The 23,211-nt window shown below is 36.7% G+C and overlaps 1 protein-coding gene across 8 annotated transcripts; it reads right to left on the bottom strand.

Moving 5' to 3' along the window:
• Positions 1–41: 41 nt before the first annotated feature.
• LOC126916381 (E3 ubiquitin-protein ligase UBR4) lies at positions 42–22,627 on the bottom strand. Of its 8 annotated transcripts, none has more exons than XM_050722118.1 (40): positions 22,245–22,626; positions 21,939–22,036; positions 21,394–21,848; positions 20,769–21,293; positions 20,528–20,691; positions 20,211–20,445; positions 20,006–20,123; positions 19,454–19,629; positions 19,209–19,395; positions 18,891–19,120; positions 18,687–18,810; positions 18,102–18,328; positions 17,508–17,717; positions 17,221–17,408; positions 16,999–17,140; positions 16,573–16,850; positions 14,194–16,448; positions 13,895–14,097; positions 13,643–13,802; positions 12,131–13,512; positions 11,877–12,034; positions 11,624–11,770; positions 11,476–11,508; positions 11,102–11,303; positions 10,839–11,028; positions 10,362–10,751; positions 9,693–10,276; positions 9,466–9,582; positions 9,045–9,257; positions 8,279–8,455; positions 8,020–8,194; positions 7,787–7,937; positions 7,314–7,692; positions 6,923–7,225; positions 6,605–6,837; positions 2,093–6,467; positions 1,443–1,897; positions 1,011–1,335; positions 748–907; positions 42–482 (listed from the first exon to the last, which is right to left on the bottom strand). In XM_050722118.1, the coding sequence occupies exons 1-40, from the start codon at positions 22,364–22,366 to the stop codon at positions 421–423; spliced, it is 16,308 nt and encodes a 5,435-aa protein (XP_050578075.1). In that variant the 5' UTR covers positions 22,367–22,626; the 3' UTR covers positions 42–420. The 8 variants fall into 8 exon arrangements, with proteins under 8 accessions (XP_050578075.1, XP_050578076.1, XP_050578078.1 ...); XM_050722119.1 differs by having other exon boundaries at positions 19,209–19,377; XM_050722121.1 differs by having other exon boundaries at positions 19,454–19,608.
• Between the last annotated feature and the right edge of the window lie 584 nt (positions 22,628–23,211).

Genomic DNA, 23,211 nt, shown 5'->3' with positions numbered 1-23,211 from the left:
CAAATCGGGATGCAGCATAAATAAATGTTACTAGACCGAAGTATAAATTATAATACGATATTCCTTATTTTATTAAAGCATATTTTTTTTTAAACGTACAATTGTGGAATTGAATTACAACACGCGATACACTGACTGGATTTTTGTCTATCGAAAAAGCAAACGAGTAACTCGCAATTTACAGAGCGAGTATATTAATTGGAATTATTTCCATTTATTAATGATCGAGATAATGAAAGGAACTTGGTAAGATGTATAAGAGTGTGTTTGTGTAGAGGCGCGCGCGTGCACGCATATGTGTATGAGCAAAGAAAGTAAAATTGAAAATAAAATGAAACTCGAGAGTTCGGAGAAAGTCGTTATACTTTTATGTAAAAGAGCGCATTTCCGTTCAACAGCATAGCATTCTTCCAATTTTTTTTAACCGAGTCTCTTCAAAATATCACTTATATACGTAGGATCCGTTATTTCGTCCAATAAACCTAAAACAAATATCAGAAAAATTTATTTGTATGTAATACATTTGTTTCCGTTTATAGAATGACAATCAGGAATCGTTCGAAACATAAGATACATTGGGTATGATAGACACGATATATTGATTAATACTAAGTAAAAATGAAAGAAAGTAACAAACTATAATTTTTTTTTTTTTTGCTAGAAAAATGCAATTTTTCTTACACAAAATAAAACCCGGCCAGAAACTCTTCTATCATTTGGTTTTATGTCATTTCTTTTTTTACTTACCTACAACATCACAAAATTCTTCGAAAGATGTGCAAGGTAACAGTTCATCGCGGTACGTAGCTAACACACGTTCCGAGGCTTTTAACATGGCTTCGTCATTATGTCTAATATATTCAGCCAAGACTAATGGCCACTGATTATCGGACAATACGTTAACTTTCTGCGATGAAATGAATAAAAGATGATAAGATTAAATAAAGGATTATTCAAAACTTTATATAATCAATAAGGAGATGTAGACTGAATAAAGAAGAAAAGTGTACCTTGAAGAAATTAGCATAAATACAATCGACTAGACCAAAGAAGATTAAGGCGCTTTTATATACCGCGTAATGCTTAACGGTAACGTCGACAATAGTTTTTGTTGGACTCGATGGTGAAACATATCGCTGGTGGGCAAGAACAATTAATCTGTTTAGATGAGCAATTCTGTATGTTTTCCAACGAGCTGGTGTATGAAGCAAAAGAGACATGGTGCATTGGTAAAATGGTCCTTCTGCTTCGTAACAATTTTCAAGCCAACTAGAACCTGGTAGCGTTTCTAAATATCCAACTAACGTTTTGTCTGCCCGAGTATCTGCTAGCGTACTAGAAAAATATATGATTTATGAGATTTAAATGTTAATGAATAATAAATGTAGCACATGCGAGAAGAAATAGAAAGTAAAATTAAATAAAGCTGCTATTCGACGTACGTGTTGATTACGTAAAGTGCTGTGTGAATTAAATAAGGGATCAAGTGCATGTTCGATTGTGGACCGCCTCCGCCACTATCTTCATGAAAACTCTTCTCTTGAGCGAATCGCAATAGTAGCAATTTTAAATCATGGACAGTAGATGGATAAGATATATCGCGATGGCTGGTACACTCTTGCAGGTAAGTATTATGTCTTGCTAAACAACTAGCGAAAGCAGATTCCAATACTTGAGGACCCCATAGTGGTAAAAGTCCATTGCACTTGGTATTCGCATTTTGCAACGCTGCACTCTCCCACTCATCCCTGCCGCGTGCCAGTCTTACCGCAGACATATGACAGTCTACATGGACAACATTGAAATGTGTAACGGTGGTGTATCCTACTGTCTTTCTTTGTTTCGTTTCAAATTCCTCAACGTTGCAACGTTTCGAAAATGTGTAAATAGCCAAAACCTGAAAACCAATTAAGTAAATAACAACGAATAGCTATGAGTGTATGTAAGTATCAATAGGAAACTCGAAAATAATTACAAAATCTTAATTAATCCTTAGTTGATACTTGTTAATAAGAGAGAATCTCTTAATAAGAGTTAATAAGAGAGTAGCTCTTTCGAGATCTCTTAGTCTCTCACGAAATTTCATCCTTACCATGTTTGGCTTGAATTTGTATCCTTCACGACAGATTACGCAAACTAATCCCGTTTCATCACCTAAGTCTTCCATTTGTTGAAGGATTGCTCCGCTAGCCACCACTTGACCTTTGTCGTTGGTTTGCATTCCTAACGCACCCAACTGTCTTTCTCTCATCGCCATTGCCAGACGTTTCTTCTCGATACGCGTATGCTGCCGGGCCTTTTCGATTAATTCGGCAACGCGTTTGTTCGTGCATAACGCTTCTAATAAATTCTCTGCTAGAGATCCGACATGTTCATCTGAAGATACTTGTTCCAATCTGTGTATTATACTAATAGTAAACTGTGACACTGCCAACTGTGTTGGTTCATGATCGGTTGCTAGGCCAGTTAAGAATCGTAAGATATATTTGAGTGCCGGTTTTGATATATAATCCTTTAATTCATCGCTGTCCGTTCGTAATAGCGTAGGCTTAAGGCAAGGAGCCCGCACGGTTATATATTCGAAAGCATCTTTTACAATCCCCATGCTTATGATGTAATCTTTTAGAGTGTTCCCAATTGCATTTCGTTCGATAGCTTGAGTTAGAATGCAAAATAGCTCGAGCTTTTGTTCATCCTCTGGTGTATGTTTGTGATCAAATTCGTAAAAGTCTAACACGGGTTTGAAATAATCGCAGAGGAGGGCCATTTTCTCACGATTTCCATATGTCAGAGCGGCTAATACACGTGCGAGCTGTGGTAATACATTGCTTTGCCTGACCGCGGTCGATTGAGCGCAAGAAAGAAGCGCCTTTATGTGCTCCGGGCCACTGGATGTCCGTGAAAAAGCTTCGAGCGTAGATAATGATGCATGCGTTAAGATCGTTTCTATGATTTCCAATAGTTGTTCGGTAATTTTTGCCTGCCAGTTCTCCGATTCGGTTGCAAGACAACGTTGTAGAACGTCCAAGAACACCATCACCGCTCCCAATTTACTTAAAACTTCTTGATTTTTTTTCACCTTGACTGAGAGTCGGAACAGTTTAAGAAGGACCTGAAGTAATGGTCGAGCTCGATTTACATTTTGTATTGCTGCTAATCGATTTACCATTACTTGAAGACCACCGCAGTCCGCTAAAACGTTCGCCATTTTATAGACTTCTTCGTTGTTTATCTCTTGTTCGCTATTTGCATTTAAACTTTCAACAAACTCTTCGGTCGCGTCTCCAAGCAATCCTCGCATTCGGTATACCACGCGCATAGCATCGCATTCTCCGCCTTCTGGTACCCAGATCTTCTTGTAGACCTCCTTTACAGGCAAATCAAGACTGATTATTTTATTGTTAACTAAAAGCTCCATTCCATTATCATCCTCCAAAAGAGCGATTAATTCGCAATCTAGGCAAATTTTATTCTTCACGTCCCGCATAAGCGGTCCTAAGCCAGGTTCTAAACTGCTATAAGGATTTCCTAACATTCTACCTTGAAGAAAATCTTCTTGCTGAGAATCTTTCTCCAGTGTCAGATAAAATTCTCCGACATCATTTTCCTCCGGGTAAATGATGGAACAAAGCCTTTCAAAGATGAATACCGGTGTACGCACATCCTCGACGCTATACTTTTGCACCGTTTCCACGCAGATTGCCATGAAAGCTTTTGTTTCTTCTTCGGTTCCAGTGGTCATCTCTTCAAGGAGTTCCAACAGCTTTTTCTGTGTGTCGTCGATTAACCTTGTTCGCTGAACGACCAATCTTCTTAGGGAGAGATAACCATTGAGCACAGCACCCACCAAACGGCTTTTATATTGTTGTTTAATATTTTCTTGTTCGAGGAATGTTGCCATCAGTTCGGTAAGCATTTTCAATGAATAACCTTGTGCCAAATCACTGGTCAACGTCGTCTCTTCCAGTCGATGGAGCTCCTCGATTTCCCTCGTTAATAAATCCGCGAGTAAAGTCATAACTCCTCGTACTGCTAAGAACTGCTTCCATGGTGGTTGTTTAATTAAACTTTGGTACAATGTCAGAAATTCTGTGCTACTCTCACCGGCTGTACGTAATTCCTCTAAATAACACGTAAGCAATACGAGCACTTCTTTCTTCCGTTCCGTTCCCTGACAGAGGCTTTCTATCATGTTACAAGCAACTTGTCGCGCCAGTCGCGAACTTGGATTAAATAAGACCTCCTTTAACCAGGCTCCATCAGCCAATTTTAGCGGTTGGATACCCTGCGCACCTCTTAAGTACCGATTATGCCATCTATGTCCGTATTTCTCCATTAAATAGAGCGCTCGAATCTCTTCCTTCTTTAATGATTTGCTCGAAGATTGTTGTTCCATTTTCCTCGCGGCGGGTATACGACGAATCCATTCGGAATATGAGTGCTTTGGATCACCATCCAACCATTTATTTACGTCGATGGTAATACCCTCAGTTGGTTGAACGGTTGCTAACGACTCGGCACCCCTGTCTTTAGCTTTCTTTGAGACTACCGGTTGCTCTGGTTTTACCAATCCTTGCAATATCTTTAAACACGGTAAAATAATGCTTTCCATCACGACTGGACTTTTCGATTCTTTACACGCCATCAAGAATAACTGCATCACGCAACGCAGTTTCTGTTCCCAACAGGTGTCCTCTTTTTGAATCAAAGCTGCCAGTAGCGCCATTTCGTGACGTACAGCCAACGATAAATCCGATGTAATAACGCGACCACGAAGCGTCAGAGTGATTCGACCAGTCAACAAAGAGCAAAGTTCTTTAGTAGATTGCGCATTGTCTCTGGTAACTAGACACAACAATTGTCGAACTTCTTCCTGCATTTGCACGGTACCTTTGCGTAAATTATGCTCGACCAGCTCCTGTATTAATCCTTGTTTACATAGAACTTCTTTAGCTACCTGATTAGTAGCAAGAGCACGTAACAGAGTCAGACAATGTTCCGTAGCCGCAGTCGCACATCCGTAACAACGACCTACCGTTTGCGGATTCACACATCCAACAGCAGGCAACTGTTGATGTGGTATCGTTGATGTCGTTATTGTTGCCGATTGGGGAACGGTCATCATCGCCGTCGCTGTCGTTGCTGTCATTGTTGTCATTGTTGCCAAAGATTCTTCTTTGCCTGCATTGCTACTCATCGTCGTCGATGTTGTATCATTACTCGACGAGCAACCAGCAATAATTTGGTCTCGTTGTTGACGATCATATGCTACAAGTTCTCGTCGGCAAGCCAAAACTCTTTGTATAATTTTACTCAATTCTTCGAAAGAAGTTTTACATTCGCCACAGTATCTTTGAGCAAGCAATTGTATGGCTCTGTTTACTTGAGTACCGCCACTTGATACTTGGATAGCGGCTGCTGCCGCTGCCGCTGCTGCACCTTCTTCCACTAAACCACGGTCCAATCGATGCTCCGATATTTTAATCAATAACATTTCTAACGTTGGCTTGTTTGAAATCAGAGTTTTGTACACTCTGTCAGCCTTCTCGAGCAAAGTGTTAATCGTCGCTACCGTCTTTTTTCGATCATCATCGCTTTCGATAGGATCAACTGCGCAACAGGGCCTTCCAGTAAGCGTATAATCGAACTTGGCGTATTTACAGAAACCACAAGCATGGCATAAAAACGGGTCCTTCTCGTCATAGTTGATAGCTCTACACTTGTGACATTGAAATACATTTTCTCCGCAATTACCGCAAACACCGGGATTCGCAGGCACGTTTGCGGAACATCGTGGACACTGTAAGGTCTCCGAAGAAGCCTGTATATCCTCGTAAAAATCTGCATATTCGATCATCAAATTGCAGGCAACAATCGGTAACGGGAATTCCATTTTGATTTCTGTTTGTCCTTGAGCCAGCGTTATCTTTTTAGCTTTATGCCACATGGCGGGTTTATTTTTCAGCTCGACTACCGCTTGAACCGATCTATTGTTATAATATATGTTAATCGTACGCACCATTTTTGTTCTCTTCAGGTCGCCTATACGAAGAGTTATGCGACTTATCGTATAACTACCGACCAGTTTTACAATCTGTGTGGTTGTGGTGAATTTCGAGTCAACTTTAATCGAGGAAAGCTTGATTGTTGACATTGATACCTCGGGATTATTGCATACCAAACAAGGCTCACTTTCCAAATAATATCCATCCAATTCGACAAATTGAGCAAGATTCGCATACAGATTCGCATTCGGGTGACGTGCGAGTAACTGATTCTGTGCGCGTAGCACTGCAATCGCCTGCTCCATATACGAGTGCATCTTTTTACCTGCATGCTGGGTTTTTAGGGAAAAGTAACCAAGCAAATCGACGAATTGTGCCGCTTTTCGACCATAAGCCGGCAACAAAGGCCATAAACGCCACAGTAAGTCTAGTAGAACTTCTTGATCTGCTGGACCAGAATTTCTGCGTAGTGTACAATTGAAATACAATTAGATTTAGAAAAAAAAGAAGAAAAAATGGAAGAAAAAAGAAAGAACAAACAGGAAAAAAAAGAAAGTCAAAGAATGTGAAGGTTACATAAAAAATTTAAATTTGCTTACTTATAAATAGCCAGTATCAAAGAATGTGCTTGCCAACGGACATTTGTATTGTTCGTTTCGAGTAAAAAGGTTTGAATAAATTTCGTCAACAGGTTTGGAGAAACTTGCTTCTGAATTTGTTCGACTAATGCCAAACATTGAGCTTCCTCGAATTTAGCTTCTGTATCCGAATCTTCTGATTTTTCTCGTTCCCGCCTTTCTTTTGAAGTTGCTACAGTCCCAGATTTCGGTTCCTAGCAAAGCAAAAGAATAACCTATTTCCTTTTCTATAATAATTCTTTTTTAAAAAATGTGACTAGACATGATATCATCGCTTACTTTCGTTTTAGTATCTTTCGTTTCTTTCGATTTATTGCTTGAACATATAGCACACTGCAAAAGTTGCAACACTGTGGGACTAACACCTTCATCCAACAACGTTGATATAGTAAGCAAATAAGAGAGTACTGTATTCTGTTTTAAACAGAATCGCTGCCAATTTCCTGTGCGACTTGTGGCAATTTCAACACAGCATTTCAGGTGTTCGATTAAATCTACTAATGAGTCATATGGTAAATTGATGGAATGTGGACGCGATTGAAGAGGATCGAATCCATCAGCAGTGCAGCATTGTTGGACTGACTAAAAAATGTGATAAGTACAATGTAGTACTGCATGAGTAACTCGCACACATAATATAATAAAAGTTCCAACAGCAAAGTCAACTTACCTGAATATGCGAGATTAGAGCATGCAAGTCACGTAATTGTCTGTACTTTTCTTTATTACCACAAATAAAGAGTAGTAATTTGCGTACTTGTCTTCTAACGAGTGGTGCTTGATAAGACATCATATACTCGCAGAGATAAAAATACCAAGGTTGTTCAAAAGCTGACTGTGTTGAATTGCTTTCAGCATATTTGTATACTTGATAGGGTAATCGTAACACCATTTCCGTTAATAATTGAGGATAAGGTTCAAATATATCACTAGCATGTCCTTTAACATGCTGTCGCAAAAAGAGCGGTGACATGTCAGGTAGTGAGGTTGTAAGATGTTCTTTAAGCAATTGATCGACAACTACAGTATCGCTTTCTTCAGTTGACATTCTACAGAAGAAGGAAAAGATGCGTATAGATCAGTACATGCTGGATATGTTCATTATGTCATATATTTCCATATAGATGTTTATTGATAACATACGTTTTCCAATATTCTAATAATGCTTTTAGTAACGTCGAACAATAATCAATTACTCCAGCTTTGCTGAGTATCGAGGCTGCCATTTGAGAAATAAAATTTGAACTTTCTGCTTGTGTTTTAGCAGTATGTTTCGAGCGAGACATTAAAACGCCTGCAATAGATAAATAAATTTTTAATTTATGTTATGATTAAAGATAAACAGATTAATGTGCTTTCATTATTAAATCACTCACTTAGTAACCGCATAATAACCAAATGAACTTCTCGCTTGTTAGTACGCTGCCATATGTTATTTGTATTCGGTTTATCCATTTTTAATTCTGTTACCAATATTCGAAGTAGTCTTTCAACACAAGTTTTATCTTTTTCTTCTTGCCCGTCTAAATCGGCAGTTAACATTAATAAAACCTAAAAAATATCTTGCATTAAGTTTAATAAAGAAATTATACATATCAAAGGATTTGGCCAAAATATGCAGAAAAGTAAGCAAACCTGCATAAATGGAACAGTTAAAACACCGGATACGTTCGTTAAATTTGGGACGAACCGCATAAGTTTATCAAGCAATAATAATCGTATTGTATGCAATTTTGCAGTAGTTTCGCAACTTGTATCATTTTCTTGTTCCGTGACGTGTTCTTGTTCTGTACCTTCCTCTTGCTCAGTGACCTGTCAAAAAAAGTAATTCTATTGTATAACGGCAATTCATCCATAGCTCATTTTTGTTACAGAGCAGTAAAGAGCATCAATATAATGAGAGGAAAGAAGAAAAGAGGGAGAATGCGAATTACCTACGGTAGACTTTCGTTTTGAACATACCATATCTTAACGTAGATATAACAGTAATTGAAAAATACAACCTGTAAAGGGTGTTTCGAGACGCGATGCGCGAGTACGAAGGTGTGTGTTGGAGAACTGAATACTAAAACTGAAACTAAAACTAATATCGAAATTGAAACTAACACTGAGACTGGAACTGGAATTGAAACTGAAAGTGAACCAACTTTAAACACAATCGCGTCTGTCATATCGAGAGTCTACCGTTAAAAAAAAGTTGCACGAACAAACGAACGGGCGAATGTATACAGGGGAGGGGCGAATGGACGAACAAGATGAATGAAACGCAGGCGACACTTGGGAAAAGATCAGAAACAAGTATTTGTTGTTCACCACATAATCATAGTCATAATATACTGAATACAGAGTAACGATGAAAAACAGTAACGCCAACGACGAACGCAGTGACGGAAGCACTTACGGTGAAAGCCGCGGGGACACCCACGGAATTAGTTTCGGAACGTGGTGCTTGGTTGACTCCAATTCCTCCAATCGGAGGTATAGAATCGGGACCATTGTCTCCGTACGCGGAGCTCCTTCCCGATACATTATGCTCCCCCGTCATACTGTCTACAGCACTTCCTCCGCTCTCGCTTCCACCGCTCTCGCTACCCTTGCTACCACCACTACCACCCTAACATAAAATATATCCCAAACATTACACTACCATCTACGATAAAATAATCTCCCTCCCTCCGCCCTCTCTCACTGTTTCTCTTCTTCTTTGTATTGCTCATTACCAATAAACAAACAGCTACGAGAGTAAACAGCATTGAAAGTAAACACGACAAACACAGCCTCAACTTGTTGTCGATGGTTGAGAAAACCGTACATTAACTCACTTGTTCTGCCGGAGATGTACGCAGCGTACTGCCATCTGTAGCTGCAGTTGATCCCTCGTCATCTGAGCCTCCAGCAGAAGCAGTCGTGTCTGAGTAATGACCTCCACCTTCTTGACCCTGGGAAGGGAAGAAAGTTCACTGGTAAAAAATTAGATTTGACTGAAATTCCACTAAAATTCTTCTTCCTTTTTCTCTTAAACATATTCACTTGAAATTTCAATTCTTACCGGATTTGTATTTTGAACTTGAACCAAACCTTGCGCTGCTAATGCTTGTAAACTTTCCAATGCTGGTCCATTTAAGTTTTGAAGGTTTTCAAATCCTTGTAAGTTTGAAAGACTTTGTTGGAATCCTTGTTGTAGTACTTGCAAATCAGCATTTCCACTTTCATGATCTTGTAAACTAAGTGCGATTGCCAATTCCACCATGGTTTCGTCGTCGGTATCTGGTGGTACGTCTAATATCTGTGGGAAATTTCCTGAACCGAGCAACGTTTCCAAAGGATTTACCGCCCCCCTTGCTATCGGTCCACTACTACTACTGCTACTGGTACCAGCGCCACTATTGCCACCAGCTGAGTTTCTACTTGTAGTAGTGGATACCGCACTAGTTGCAGGAGTAGATGAATCTTGATTATTATCTGCTACTAACATAACTGCTAAGGGATCAACCACTGACGACCCTATTGATTCTATATCTAAATGTTGTTCTGTTTCTCGATCTGTTGTCGACGCTGTTGGTGTGGCTGTTGGCAATTCTCGATGAGATGGCACAGATGATGTTGGTTTTTCTTCTGTATCTGCAGCCGTTCCTGTATGTACGTATCAAGTACTTAATTAGAATAATGATCAAAACTATTTATATTTACACATATGACATCTCGCTATTTCCTTTACCTGGTGTGCTACAATTTGGGGGACTTGGTATATAAACTCTTCTTCTTTTGTACCTTGGTCGAAGTACGCGGATTATTGCCTGTTTAACAGTGAAACTGATGGTCGTATCAGATGATAGTAATAATTGTAAATATAATTTAGCAGCTAAGGGAATATTCTTTTCCACATCACATGTCGTAAATGCGTGTATTATTTCAACAATCGCATGAATCGTTCCTTCGGCATGAGTTAATCCTGGGACTACAACCGGTGCAAGGGCCATATTTTTTGGGTAAGCCATATGCAAAGACCACAGCATTTCCATAAGTTGTACTACCAAATGTTGTTGACCTTCATCCGCGCTTTTACGAGACTGGCTAATACTTTGTCGATCGTTTTCAAAAATTGGTACTAAATTCAGAAGCAAAATGTAACATTTATTAATTATTGCACAAACGGACCCAGTAGCTTTCTCTTAATCAATAATAATAATTTTACCATTGGTTTCATCTATTGGTTTGTTCGTATATTGATCGGTAAACTTGGCAAGATTTTGTGGTCGTGATATGGATATACTCCGAACTATAAGTACCAGTCTATAAAAGTTTTCTGCATCTATGTCACGAGTGTCCTTAAGTTCTCTCATAGATTTTAACGATTTCAATACATGTGATAGCAATACATGATCCTAAATAACAGTAACAATCACAATTACAGCAATAATAATAATAATAAAGATATTTATATTTAATGAAACTCACCTTGTGAAGATGATATGCTTGTTTGGATGAATGCAAAGCGGCTAAAAGCGCGGTTGTATGCATTTGTACGGGTGGGGGAGTCGGTAATATGAGCAGTTGCGATGCTACCTCGATAGTTGTTGCTTTCAGTGGTAACTTGTTCTCGTCATTAGAGGGTACATTGAAAGATAATTCCAAAACTTCTAACATACCTGCGATCATCCTAAAATTAATATACTTCAAATAATATCATTCTTCATAGAAAGTTGTCTGTAATATTTTATATAGTATATAGTGTATTTTACATGAAATTTTATATATATATATATCTAATTCGAAAGTTTTTCTTACTTTAATTAATCCATAAATGATTAATTGCTTCAAGTTTTCCTTACCTATCAATATCAAGGGAATTGTCCTTTGCTGTGCTAAAGCATTATGCAATGATAAAAGATTTCATTGTACATAATTAACAGATGTATGTACATTAAAATAGCAATTGTATATATATGTATATATTTTTAATTATTATTGTATAGATACCTATCAACGGAGGACAATGATGTAGGTGCAGATAAGGCACTATCTGTCTCGCTATTTATCGTGGTGACTGGTGCAGACGTTGATTGACCTGTCGGAACATCTTCTATTTCTTCAGGCCAGCCAAATGCGTCTTTCGTCTTACCGTATCTAAATGTAAAAACATTAATAAAGTCGAGAAAACAAGAAACAAGTGATTAATGAAAATTAATCATTTATCATAACAATACTTTGTCGTTATAGGTTTTTTACATACATCTTAATACAATCCACCATAATGACACCTTCAGGATCTTGAGACGGTCCAAATGTAATAGCCAATTTTTTATCAGCCTGAAGACTTTCCTCTTGAGTTAAAGGTATGTCAAACCAACGGCTTCTGCTTAAAGTTGTGCGAATACTTCTACCAAACACCTGTAAACAGAGTATTTTATATATATATTATACATTTATATACATATATTATACATTTATATATATATATACAAATGAAGATCGAATTAGATTTACCTCGATGTAAACTGGTGCTCTTTGAACGTCTTGATTTCCAAGTAATACTCGAATTCCCGTCATAACCAAAACAGCGTCATTATTGGTTACTTCAACAACGAATCCCATGGCTTTTGTAGAAACAACATACATTCCAGTTGTATTGAGCCTATGTTTAATTTGGGCAACGTTGTAAATTTGTAGTAAGTCATTACCGCCGAATTCCACATCATTCATCACTTGACAGTGTTCGAAAAAGTCAATAGGAAAAGTGACGGATCCTGTTGGTTTTCCCGTTTTGATGGTTTTCTTTTTTCGAGCTGGCTTAACCGTGGCCATCGTACCTACTGGTTGCACAGTAGGAGACATCCAATAGCCAGTTTGTTCCATTCCAGCCATATAAATTCTCAAACTTCCGTCTTCACATAATAGAATTAAAGTAGTACGATGTTCGGCGTTTGAACTCGGATGTCTTATGACAACCATGTCCATTATTTTAGCCTTAGCAGGAATAGCTTTAATTTCTTGAATCATTATTGTATCAGGTTTAATCATTAATATTACAGGATTATTACTCGTCTCTAAAATTGAGCAGATCAATCCAGGATGATTGGGTACTTCACTCCATTGACATAACGGTTGTGGTTGATTGTTGTTTGATTTGTTCCCATTCGAACTTTTGTTACCAGTAAGATTAATTTGAAAAACAGTTGTTACGTCAGTTTCCATGTATTTAAGAGGTGCTATGAAACTTTTACCACATGCGTAACTGAAGAAGAGTAATTGTAAAGCATGCGAATAATAAATCGACACACCCCCACCGCCAACTTGGTCATTATCTCTTATTTCTGGATGATACACGTCGAGAGTATTCGTTACATAGAAAAATCCGAACTTTGCTGAGCTTGCCTCATCCAACGCTTGACTATAAATATAACCGACCGAAGATATTATCAACAAATAAAATACACCATCTTCTGCATGCATAAATGTACAATCTCTTATCTTTCCGGTAGGCACTAAAAAATAATATTGAGGGCAAAGAGTGTCTTTTCCAAGATCGTAAATCTTTACGAAGTCTACGGTGACCAGAGCAAGTTGAGTTTGAGATCCAGGTAGCCAAATTGCTTTTATAATAAAATTTCCAGTTTCCAATTGAGGATACAGAACCAAATGATCTGACACAGTTCCAGAAGTATTAAAAGTTAATACGTGACAATCTTTAAAACCACAGACTGCTAAGAAATCTTCATTCCATTGGTTTCCAGTTACAGATAATACGGTAAAGGGTACCGGAGCAGAAGCAAGTCTCGTTAATGTTAATTTTCTCTTCGACGAATCAGGTTGTTTTAACAATGCGCCCAATTGTAACACTGTTATCTTCCCTTTCTCATGTGAAACAGCTATAGAAAAGAAAAGAATATGTATGTTATACACGCATTATAGTAAAATAAATTAATCAATAAATACATCATCAAGCGATACATAAAAAATCGAAATAAAATGCGAAAACACGGATAAAAAATCACTCACCCAAATGTTGTCTTTTACCATGTGGAGACGATAGACAACACATTGCAACGCGACGTATCATATGTGCAGATAGCAATTGCCTAATAGTTTGTCCTTGTTCTCCCGAGTAATTCATTCGAACATTTTCAAATGCTCCTTCTTGGGATCCCAATGTGGGAAGCTGAAATTAACATCACACAATAATGTAATTTTGTTAATTCCACCGTTATAGGCAATGAATCCTTTGCCATTGCCACAAACGAACGCACATACCATTAACTGATCGGTATATTCAAACTTTTTATCCACCGTGTGCAATTGTTTAAGTGCCATTTGAGCGCGTGCATGACAACCAATTGCCGAGTTTTTTCTACACGATGCATCTACTGCCGGTAGTAAAGCACGTGTCAGATCTACCAACGACGATACCAAACCACTTTTCCAAAGACAACCTTGTATCCAATCCTTCGATGTTTCTGTTCAATGAGATAACAACCAGGTTAATGAGAATTCAAAACAAATAAAAGAATTCTCCGATCGAACAAAAAATGAGTACAAGCGAAAATAATTACCCAATTGTTTAGCCAAATACGCATGTCTCTGTTTGTCGCGTCCTTGTCTCTCTTGTTTGTCAGACAAATATAAAGGGCTCGAAGTTCTTCGTCGTAAACTGCTTGTGAGGAGTAGATCTCGATTCTCAACAGACGTACCAAGCGTATTCCCGTAACTTGTACTAGCAACGCCAGTCGAAATGCTGGTCGATGCAGCTATATTTCCAGAACCGACAGCAGTTGTGTTAGTCTGATGTTCCGATGATTGAGGACTTCGTTTAGTTAAAGCTTGACAAAAACCGTCATTTTTTGCACCGCAATCACAAAAGAAATTTCCATATTTCGCATAGGTAACATCATGTCCGCGATGACAAACGCGAGCACATACTGTGCAGACTCCAACTCCATTTACCATGTTGCAGGTATGACAGTGATACCAATGTTGGTTCATGAACTCCTTTAGCGTGATGGTAAACGTACACAACTTGTTACAAAGACTGTCGTCATCAGAATCGTCATCACTATCTTCATCTTCGTGTGGAATATCATCTATCCAATCGCTATCATTCACATCATTAACCGGAGTAGCACCTTCCCATGGTGGACTAGTTGCTCGATCTTGTGATTGCATTAATTGAGGACAAATCGCACTTACTACATCTGCTACATAATTCAGTATACAACAGCCAGCTTCGACGAATGGTAACGGTTTATCCAAACTTTGAAGATCTTTATTTATCAATTGTTCCTTGCAAAGTTCAATCCATTCGATTGCGGCTTTAAACAGTAAAGTGTGTCCTTTCTCGGAACCAGCGTCGGCTAATGTGGACATAACGTTCATTAAATCGGAGAATCCGTTGCCCTCAATCGTTGGAGAAAGAATGTGATAAGCTAATGGTATGAGAGCACGAAGAATCGTAACAGGTACACCTTCATCGACGCTGTTTTTCTCTTTAACTATATAATTTGTAAGTGCTCGTAAAAGCCGACTATTTTCATGCATCGAATGTTGCTGTTGAAGCTGTTGTTGTTGCTGTTGTTGATCATCAGTGATACTTGTCGATTGGTTATTGCTAGCTGAATCGTTTGATAGCGAAATTAACCATCGATCTTGTTCATTATTCGGTACATTAGCAACCTCGTCCGATTTCGGGGCATCTTCGGTTGTATTAGCAACGGCAACCAACGCATTTGTAGTTACCATCGTTGGTGTTTGTACGTTCGTCAACGATGCATTTGGAGAAATACTCGTTGCTCCTAAAATAATTTGTTTCAACCATATTTGCAACTTTTCTGGCTCTACATGGGCCAAATTCGACACGGATCCACAAAGACGTTCTAATGACCCGTCACTGCCTTTCTCAGCTGTTTTGAACAATGTGTTGAAAAATCTTAAAACGTGGGTGGCAAATTGTTGTGAAGACTGTGAAGATGTTATACATAACAATACAGAAACAAGAGATCGATTGGTATTTGGTGCAAAGAACAAATCTAATGCTTTGCATCCGACCGGTTTCTCTAATAGTTGTTCCCAATATTTAATACATCGTTTCATGATTTTTTCATTAACGGTAATATTGACGGGATCTTGGGTGTCATTCGTATATTCGATTATCAAATTATATGTACGGTGCAATACAAAAAGATGTTCTCGTAGTTGTCGCGCTTCACTATCGCTATCACCTAGCAGTTTTGTCAAAGCCTTGTTAGTCATATCTTGAAGATAATCTGTGCGAGCATCCATAGATAGTGCAATAAGAATATCCAGTGCTTGATTATGCACGTCCGTGTTTTCTGGTGCTGTTGTAGGAGTTACATATTCTACTATAAATGTAACTAAATTGCGCAACAACTTTTTCAAAGACGGATTAATAGAAAACGTCGGATATTCAGAAAGTGAGCTGATATGTTGACACACAGTAGCCAGAATGTAACTCTCCGCTGGTATAACGTCATTCGTATATGTGTTCCAAGGAATATGGACAACACTGATAGATTTCCATTTATCTATGACAGATTTTACAGAATTTGGTAAAAACGAGATCAAGGACGCTTCAGTTGACCAATTTGCACTTGCCATTGCAATGATATCGTCAAGTATAGAATAATCTCGAGGACCGTATTCACCATCTACTTCGAAAGATTCGAGCATCTCGTGCAATATATTTGATCGACACGAGTATAGGATCGATTCTGTTAATGAAAGAACATGTGGTAGTATACTGATCATCATTTTATTTGCATTTGTAGTTCCGGATTCTGAACTTTGTGTGTTTCTGTACAAAGAATAAATTTAAGTTTAAGACGCGCCAATAATACTTGAAATTAAATAAAGAAAAAGGTGTAACAAATATAGGTTCAACAGGTGTATCGTCAGAGAATATAATCAATTTAACTTACTTCGAACTCTCGATAGTTTCGTTTTGACTCTTCGATAGACTTTCGTAAAAAAGAATTTGTAATTTGCCAATAACTGCAGCCAAAATACACAATGAGCTAAGTTTAGGTAATGCATTTTTCGGTATTATTTTATTGTTATAGTTAGTTTCTGGTTTCAATGCCGTAATGCAATTTTTTGCGACTGTAACATCATATTTGAGGGAGTTTACAGTAGATGATACCGTTTTCAAAAGATTTCTCGCATATTGTGCATACATTCCTTGTCTGATTAGACAATCCTGTTAGTAGAAATAACGACAATTTTATAAATTTAATCAAATATTCCAATAACATAGCAATTTCACTTAATCGACTTAATCTTAATTTACGATTATTATAATAAAATTATAGATATTATGATAAAATATGATTAAAACCAAACATTACATTCATCCAACTGGTAAAAGTTTTGCACGCAGCTCTAGGTCCCCAAATTAAAGAATATAATAACATTGGTCCAGCAGGAATTTCCTCACCAAGAGCCAGTTTATCCATATATAGAGTAGATGGTGGTAACATTAGCAATAATCTGTTAACAATTCGAGGAAGAGATACTCAGTAAGTTTGAGTATCACATTCCCTTGAAAAAGTATATCGTATATTACTTACCGCCAACATATGGAAAAACAATAACGAATCGCACATAATCCTATGAAAGTGGGTGATTTATCTTTACCATCACTACTAGTCCTCTGTTGCATATCAGCTTGATTTAGTACGTTCAAAATATCTATTAGTGCATCAACCAAAAGAGGATATTTCATTTTATCTGGTGCACCCAGTATGAAATTACAAGCCTATACAATATACAATTAAAAATTATATTATAAATAGAATTAGAAACTTAATGAAGAATTGTTTTGTAGCAATTTATCAATAAACCATAATATACCAACCACCCCATCCAATTTTGGAGTATCCTGATTATTGAAATCTGTAGTAGAAAGATTGTAAAACCGAGGCTTCATTGAAAATTCATCTTGATTACCAATTTTACGGTAATTGTCTTCAATTACTGTCCATGGTGTAAAAATACGAGCCGTTTGTTTATTACCATCTTTTGCATCACAAACTAAACTCGTCGCAGAAAATAGATTCCATCGAACCTATGTGTTAATCGTACAATTTATAAATTATTAACAAATTCATCTATGAACATCACATACTTAGCTCATAATGGAAATGTACAAGATTTTTACTACCACTCAAATGTATCTTTCAATTTGGTGGCCCTGGTATCTTGTCGCGTTTTGCTCATATATAACAAACACGTCATTATTTTCGCATTTTACGTATTCACGTTATCTAACGCAATATTAATAGCGTGTACTCTTTGTAACCCCGTTAAAGAACACAATGATATAAATGAAAATATATAATATGAAAATGAAAATGAAGAATGAGATGAGAATTATGATAAACGGGAAATAATACTCAATGCTTTTGATAGTAATAATATTCAAATCACCAGAGTGAGTAAGTTTACTTACTTGTTCAAGTAATGCGGGTGGAGCACCATAAAGATGTTTCATCATGTATTCAAGTAGTAACAATAATCGTGATAAATGCAGTAACTGAGAATCTTTCATTGGAGTTTTAACAGCTTCGCTACAGCGCACAGCACCGCTACCGGTTACAAGTAGTACCGATTTCTTTTGCATAAAATTAAGAGAGTGGAATAAAATCAAAACTAGTTGAGCATGTTCCACGTTCAAATCTGCAAATATTGACATGAAAAATGTTATATGTTCTGCCAGGCAAAATGTAAAAAGGTTTATGATCTAATTCACCTTGTATTAATAAGACGTGTTTCAATAAAAAGAAAGGAAGATATTTCTATTCGATTAACCCCTTCCCGTACTTTGTCGAGTCAGACTCGCGATGAAGATTTTGGTCTAAACATGAATATCGCGAGTCTGACTCGATAAAGTACGGGAAGGGGTTAAGAAAACAAAATAGAAACAAGCAAAATACTAAACACCATACAGATTAGATTTGAGTAATGTTACCTGTGTATATGCTTATTATTGCTTATATATTATACGTGTATAAAAACACGTATCGTTCCTTCTTACCTTCATTTTCTGCCTCAAATGTAGAGGGTGGATTGCACACGTTTTCTACTATAGTTGTAATCAAACGATGCCATATGCTTATACAAGCCGCTTCTTTCTCTGCTCGAGGTTTTAGTAAAAGAACCTATCATTGATAATGCCTATAATTAGTGAAAGTTATAAGATTACATGAAATCATACGCCCGATATGTAATAAAACCACACCTGTGCCAACACACTTAATGTTCTCGGATAGACTTGAAGAGGCCAAGTACATGGAGTTGTACTTTCTGTTCCAGACCATGGGTTTACACCTAAATGCTGGAGAAGGGTGTTTTGTAAACTTTCGCTCAACGTATTTTGAACAAGTAAATTATGCGTGTAAAGACTCAAAGCTTGAGAAAATTCGGAATACATAGTGCCCAGTGTGGCACCGTAGAATACCGATATAGTGCCTAAAATGGAATGCATGCTTTGTAGCAGTACTAATCATATGAATGTGTAAACACTGTATGATTATTAAATAAATACATAAATACCTACCAGTCTCAGTCCTAGCAGTCTCATGATCTAAATCTCTAATTATTGCTGCTAATATAACCATCTGTTGTTCAACTAAGCCATTCACCACATATTCGCGAACGTATGAACTTCTATTGCCAATCAAATGTTGATTCATGAATTGAAAAATTTTAGTAGCCAATGATATATACTGTAATTGAGAATGAAACTAATTACTCTAATATCTCTTACTGATTTTTGCAAAATGAAAAAATTTATTCACTTACTCCATGAGGTTCACGATTATCAGGAACAATAGTAGTTACAGTTCGTTCAGCGTTGGTTTCATTGTTGGGTTCTTTTGTATCATCCGCCGGTGATCCATCAGATGGGGCAATTGTTTCCTCAAACCATAAGCCCAAAATAGGTTCGCTGTCCTCCTCTATCGACATAACAGTTTTTTCTGTATAGCGAGAAGACGCATTTACACCGTTAATCATCTGCTTATGTAAATGATAAAATTATAAAAACAACAACTTTGAAATTATGTACTTAAAATATGTATCACATGAAATATACACATGGCAAATGCACACTTTATATATATGATTTTTCTCTTAATATATTGTATTATATTATATATATATATATGAAATTTATTGACTATTATCTTATATCTCTTAATATGATCCAATGAACAACTCTGTATTTAAATACATAAAGATATTGCCAAAAGTATAATTCGTTTTTCTTTTCCTTTTTTATTTATTTTCATTATGATTACGAAAAAAAGTAATATAATTTCGATTTTGTGTATTGCACAATAAATATTCTTTTACCTTCATCAGTAGAATTATCTGAACAACTTAGTAAATCTTCATAGTAAGTAGTAGAATCAGATTGACTTAAAGCATCGCCTTCAAATGGATGTTTTTGTATTCTCTTCAAGGTACACGCCTACAACATAAATTGATTGAGCAGGCGTTAATAAAAATACTGTATTAACCAAAAACAAGTAGATGTGCATTATTACTACAGACTGACCCTTCTGTAACTTATAGTGGCTAAGTAAAATAATAGGTGATTAAGCGGTACAGCTTGTAGAAAAGTAACCGCCCTTTGAAGCGCGGTAGCAGTGGAAAGTATATCCAATGGAGCAGGTTCTGGCGGAGTAGAAGAATCGGCAATTGCTTCGATCGAAACATCTTCTAACAGAGCACTCATTAACGTAAGCGCATGAGAGGCTAAAGCGACTGAAAGTACTCCAAAACCTTGTTGTCTGAAATACAAGAATTTTCAATTACTTTTCGATTCTAATCAATCATTAAAGTAGTAGAAAGTATTAAAGTCCAATATCTTACATTTTCATAAGATTGACGCGAATTGTTCCATCACGTACTTTGCTAGGTGATTTACCCTTTTCCTCTTTCCCCTTATCCGTCGCACTTAAACCACTCACTGTAAGTTGAGCTTGTAAACCAGCCACCAACAACCATACTCCGATTAATAGATGATTTTGCAGAATCTATTACAAACAATCAAGTTATTTACACTGTTACATGAACAAACCAATTTTTGCATTGAGTGAAAATAATTCCTTACATGACCTCCGGCGCGCGTGCTGTTTTTAATTACGTTTGAGACTAAACCAAATATTTCAAGACTTTTTTCAACAACGGTAATCGCCAGAGTGTCATACTCCTCTTCTGCAGTTTTAATACTTGAAGCGGTTTGCGTTGCAGCAGAGGTATTTGTACTACATTTCGGTGACACAGCATTCGTTATTCCAACAATACTTGATGCAGTCGCGTATACAATCGAGCAATACAAACAAGACATGGTCAATAACGATAATTTTTCTAGTTTACTTGGAGTTAATGGTTCTAAGAAGGACAGAGATATTACATTGTGAACGATATTAATATCGTTCGACACAGAATGTAAATTATGACGTATAGCATGTGCGTCAGAGGCATTCACGGGTAAAGTGAAACTTTTTTTATGTAAATATGCTTGATATTTGCGAGTATAACATGACAAGTGGGGAAGATTTAAACACATATCTAACAGCGTGTCTCCTACATCCATATTTCGAAGAATATTTATGTTACTTGTAACAAATGTTGTCTGCAAAATAAAAATTACATTTTTAGAATGAATATATTACCTTTGTCATTTATCGCAGATATATGTATATGTTACATATAAACTGACTCATAGAAGATACCTTTATGTCTGAATGAACATCATTAACAACACTGTCATTCGTAGTTTTCGTTGCACTCTCATTAGAATTTTCAACAACAACAGGCATTGATATTGTAGAACCTTGTAATGGCATAGTCAATTGTTCTAGAATATTGCCAGATAAATCGCATTGTATTCGTTCAGAATCTTTAGATGATTGAGAAGTGTCCTTCTCAGCTTCTGGGGATAACTGCGATTTAATGTCATGTGGTATGTCAGAATTTTTTATCATAGCAATCAAGGCTGCTTCTTCGGTAGATGAAAGTAAAGATTGTCCAGTACAAAGTGCAAGAATTGGAAGCAGTAATTGTTTTGTACTTAAGACAGTAGGTGTCCCATTTCCTAACTGAACTTGGTGATGAGATAATTTATCCATGAGACGAAGAAGCAAAACTCTACATGCTTGACAAACTGTAGATATTTGACTTTTGGAAACTGAAAAACCACAAAAAGTTAGTCAAGAAATATATACAATTCGTTAGAAAACTGTCCCTTACAAAGACAAAACAAAAATTCAAAACTTACATGTATTGATGCTACTACAGAAATAATCTGCTGCAAGAATTGCCACAGATGTATAAAAGGTATCATACAGCTCTCCTTTACAGAGGAAGTCATATTCGCTAAAAGTTATAACAAAGATAAATAAAACTATACGAATAAACGACTAAAATTAATAACTAAAAAAATAAAATATTTTTTAGGGTTGTCATTGGAAACATACGACCCTCTCTCTCACTCTCTCTTCCTCTCTCTCTCACTCCGGGGATTATAATCAAAATAATTTCTTATACCTAAATCGTTTTAATTTAAAAACGTTACGAGTCTTACCGTATAACAATGCTTTTTGCCAATTCCAAGATATCATTTTTATCGAATGATCCTTGTGATATTGCTAATAATGGTTTCGTTACTGCTGACCATGAATAGCTACCACGAATCTTGGTCGCCATTTTCGAAACTGTTCGACTTTGTTCGAACCTATCTTTTCTTTTTCCACAGCGATACTTTAACTATATACGTTTACATATTTATATATGTATCTATAAACGTTTATTTTACGTATTATGCCTCTGTGTCCACCCTGAATGTTTCTTCTTCTTCTTCTTTCTATTTCTTCTCCTCCCCTTCTTTTTCGATATACTTACACTTGCGCAATTTTTAAACTGCACATACATTTACGTAGAATTCTGTTCAAGCTTTCACATACGCACGCGTACATAATATTTAGTCTAAAAAACAAGAAAAAAAGAGATTAGAATAGTTAAAAAAAACGAAGAACAGACAGGAAAACAAATCAAGTCGAAAGAAAAAGAAATAAAGAAGAAGCAATATTCGATTTCATATATAAACACATTTGATTCCGCTAATAAGATTTCTTGAAGATTTTTAGACACTTTTCATATCATGCGATGTGTACGAACTTAAAGATTTGCGTATTGGACTTAAGGTTTCCACATACATCTTTTTTCTTATATTACATTGACTTACCTGTATTCCTTATGAACTATGGCAGTCATAGTTACATCTTTAGATATGCCGACAACATATACTGACGACAAACGAACACGATAATAAAAATGTGTATGAAATTTCATTTATTAAAATTGATTTTAAGGTTTCAGAGAATATTGTCGTAGATAAACATAAGGATTCATATGATATAAAGATCATCTGAATGGAAGAAAACTTATTTTAACATTTGTCTTATATTTCAAAATTACTAGAATAGTGATATACGAAACACGACGGAGCAAAGTATTATGTCGCAAAGTATTTGAAGGCGATAGATGATACG

Source organism: Bombus affinis, chromosome 5, assembly GCF_024516045.1.
Source record: "Bombus affinis isolate iyBomAffi1 chromosome 5, iyBomAffi1.2, whole genome shotgun sequence".
Taxonomy (NCBI): Eukaryota; Metazoa; Arthropoda; class Insecta; order Hymenoptera; family Apidae; genus Bombus; species Bombus affinis.
Note: the sequence above shows the minus strand (reverse complement) of the source record. Positions and strands in the feature narration are given on the sequence as shown.

Coding starts and splice junctions, on each gene's coding strand:
- LOC126916381 (XM_050722118.1), bottom strand. CDS start 22,366: ATGGCGACCAAGATTCGTGGTAGCTATTCATGGTCAGCAGTAACGAAA. Junction 17,718..18,101: donor CACCCGCATTACTTGAACAA/GTAAGTAAACTT, acceptor ATTAACACATAG/GTTCGATGGAATCTATTTTC. Junction 13,513..13,642: donor TGGTAAAAGACAACATTTGG/GTGAGTGATTTT, acceptor TCTTTTCTATAG/CTGTTTCACATGAGAAAGGG.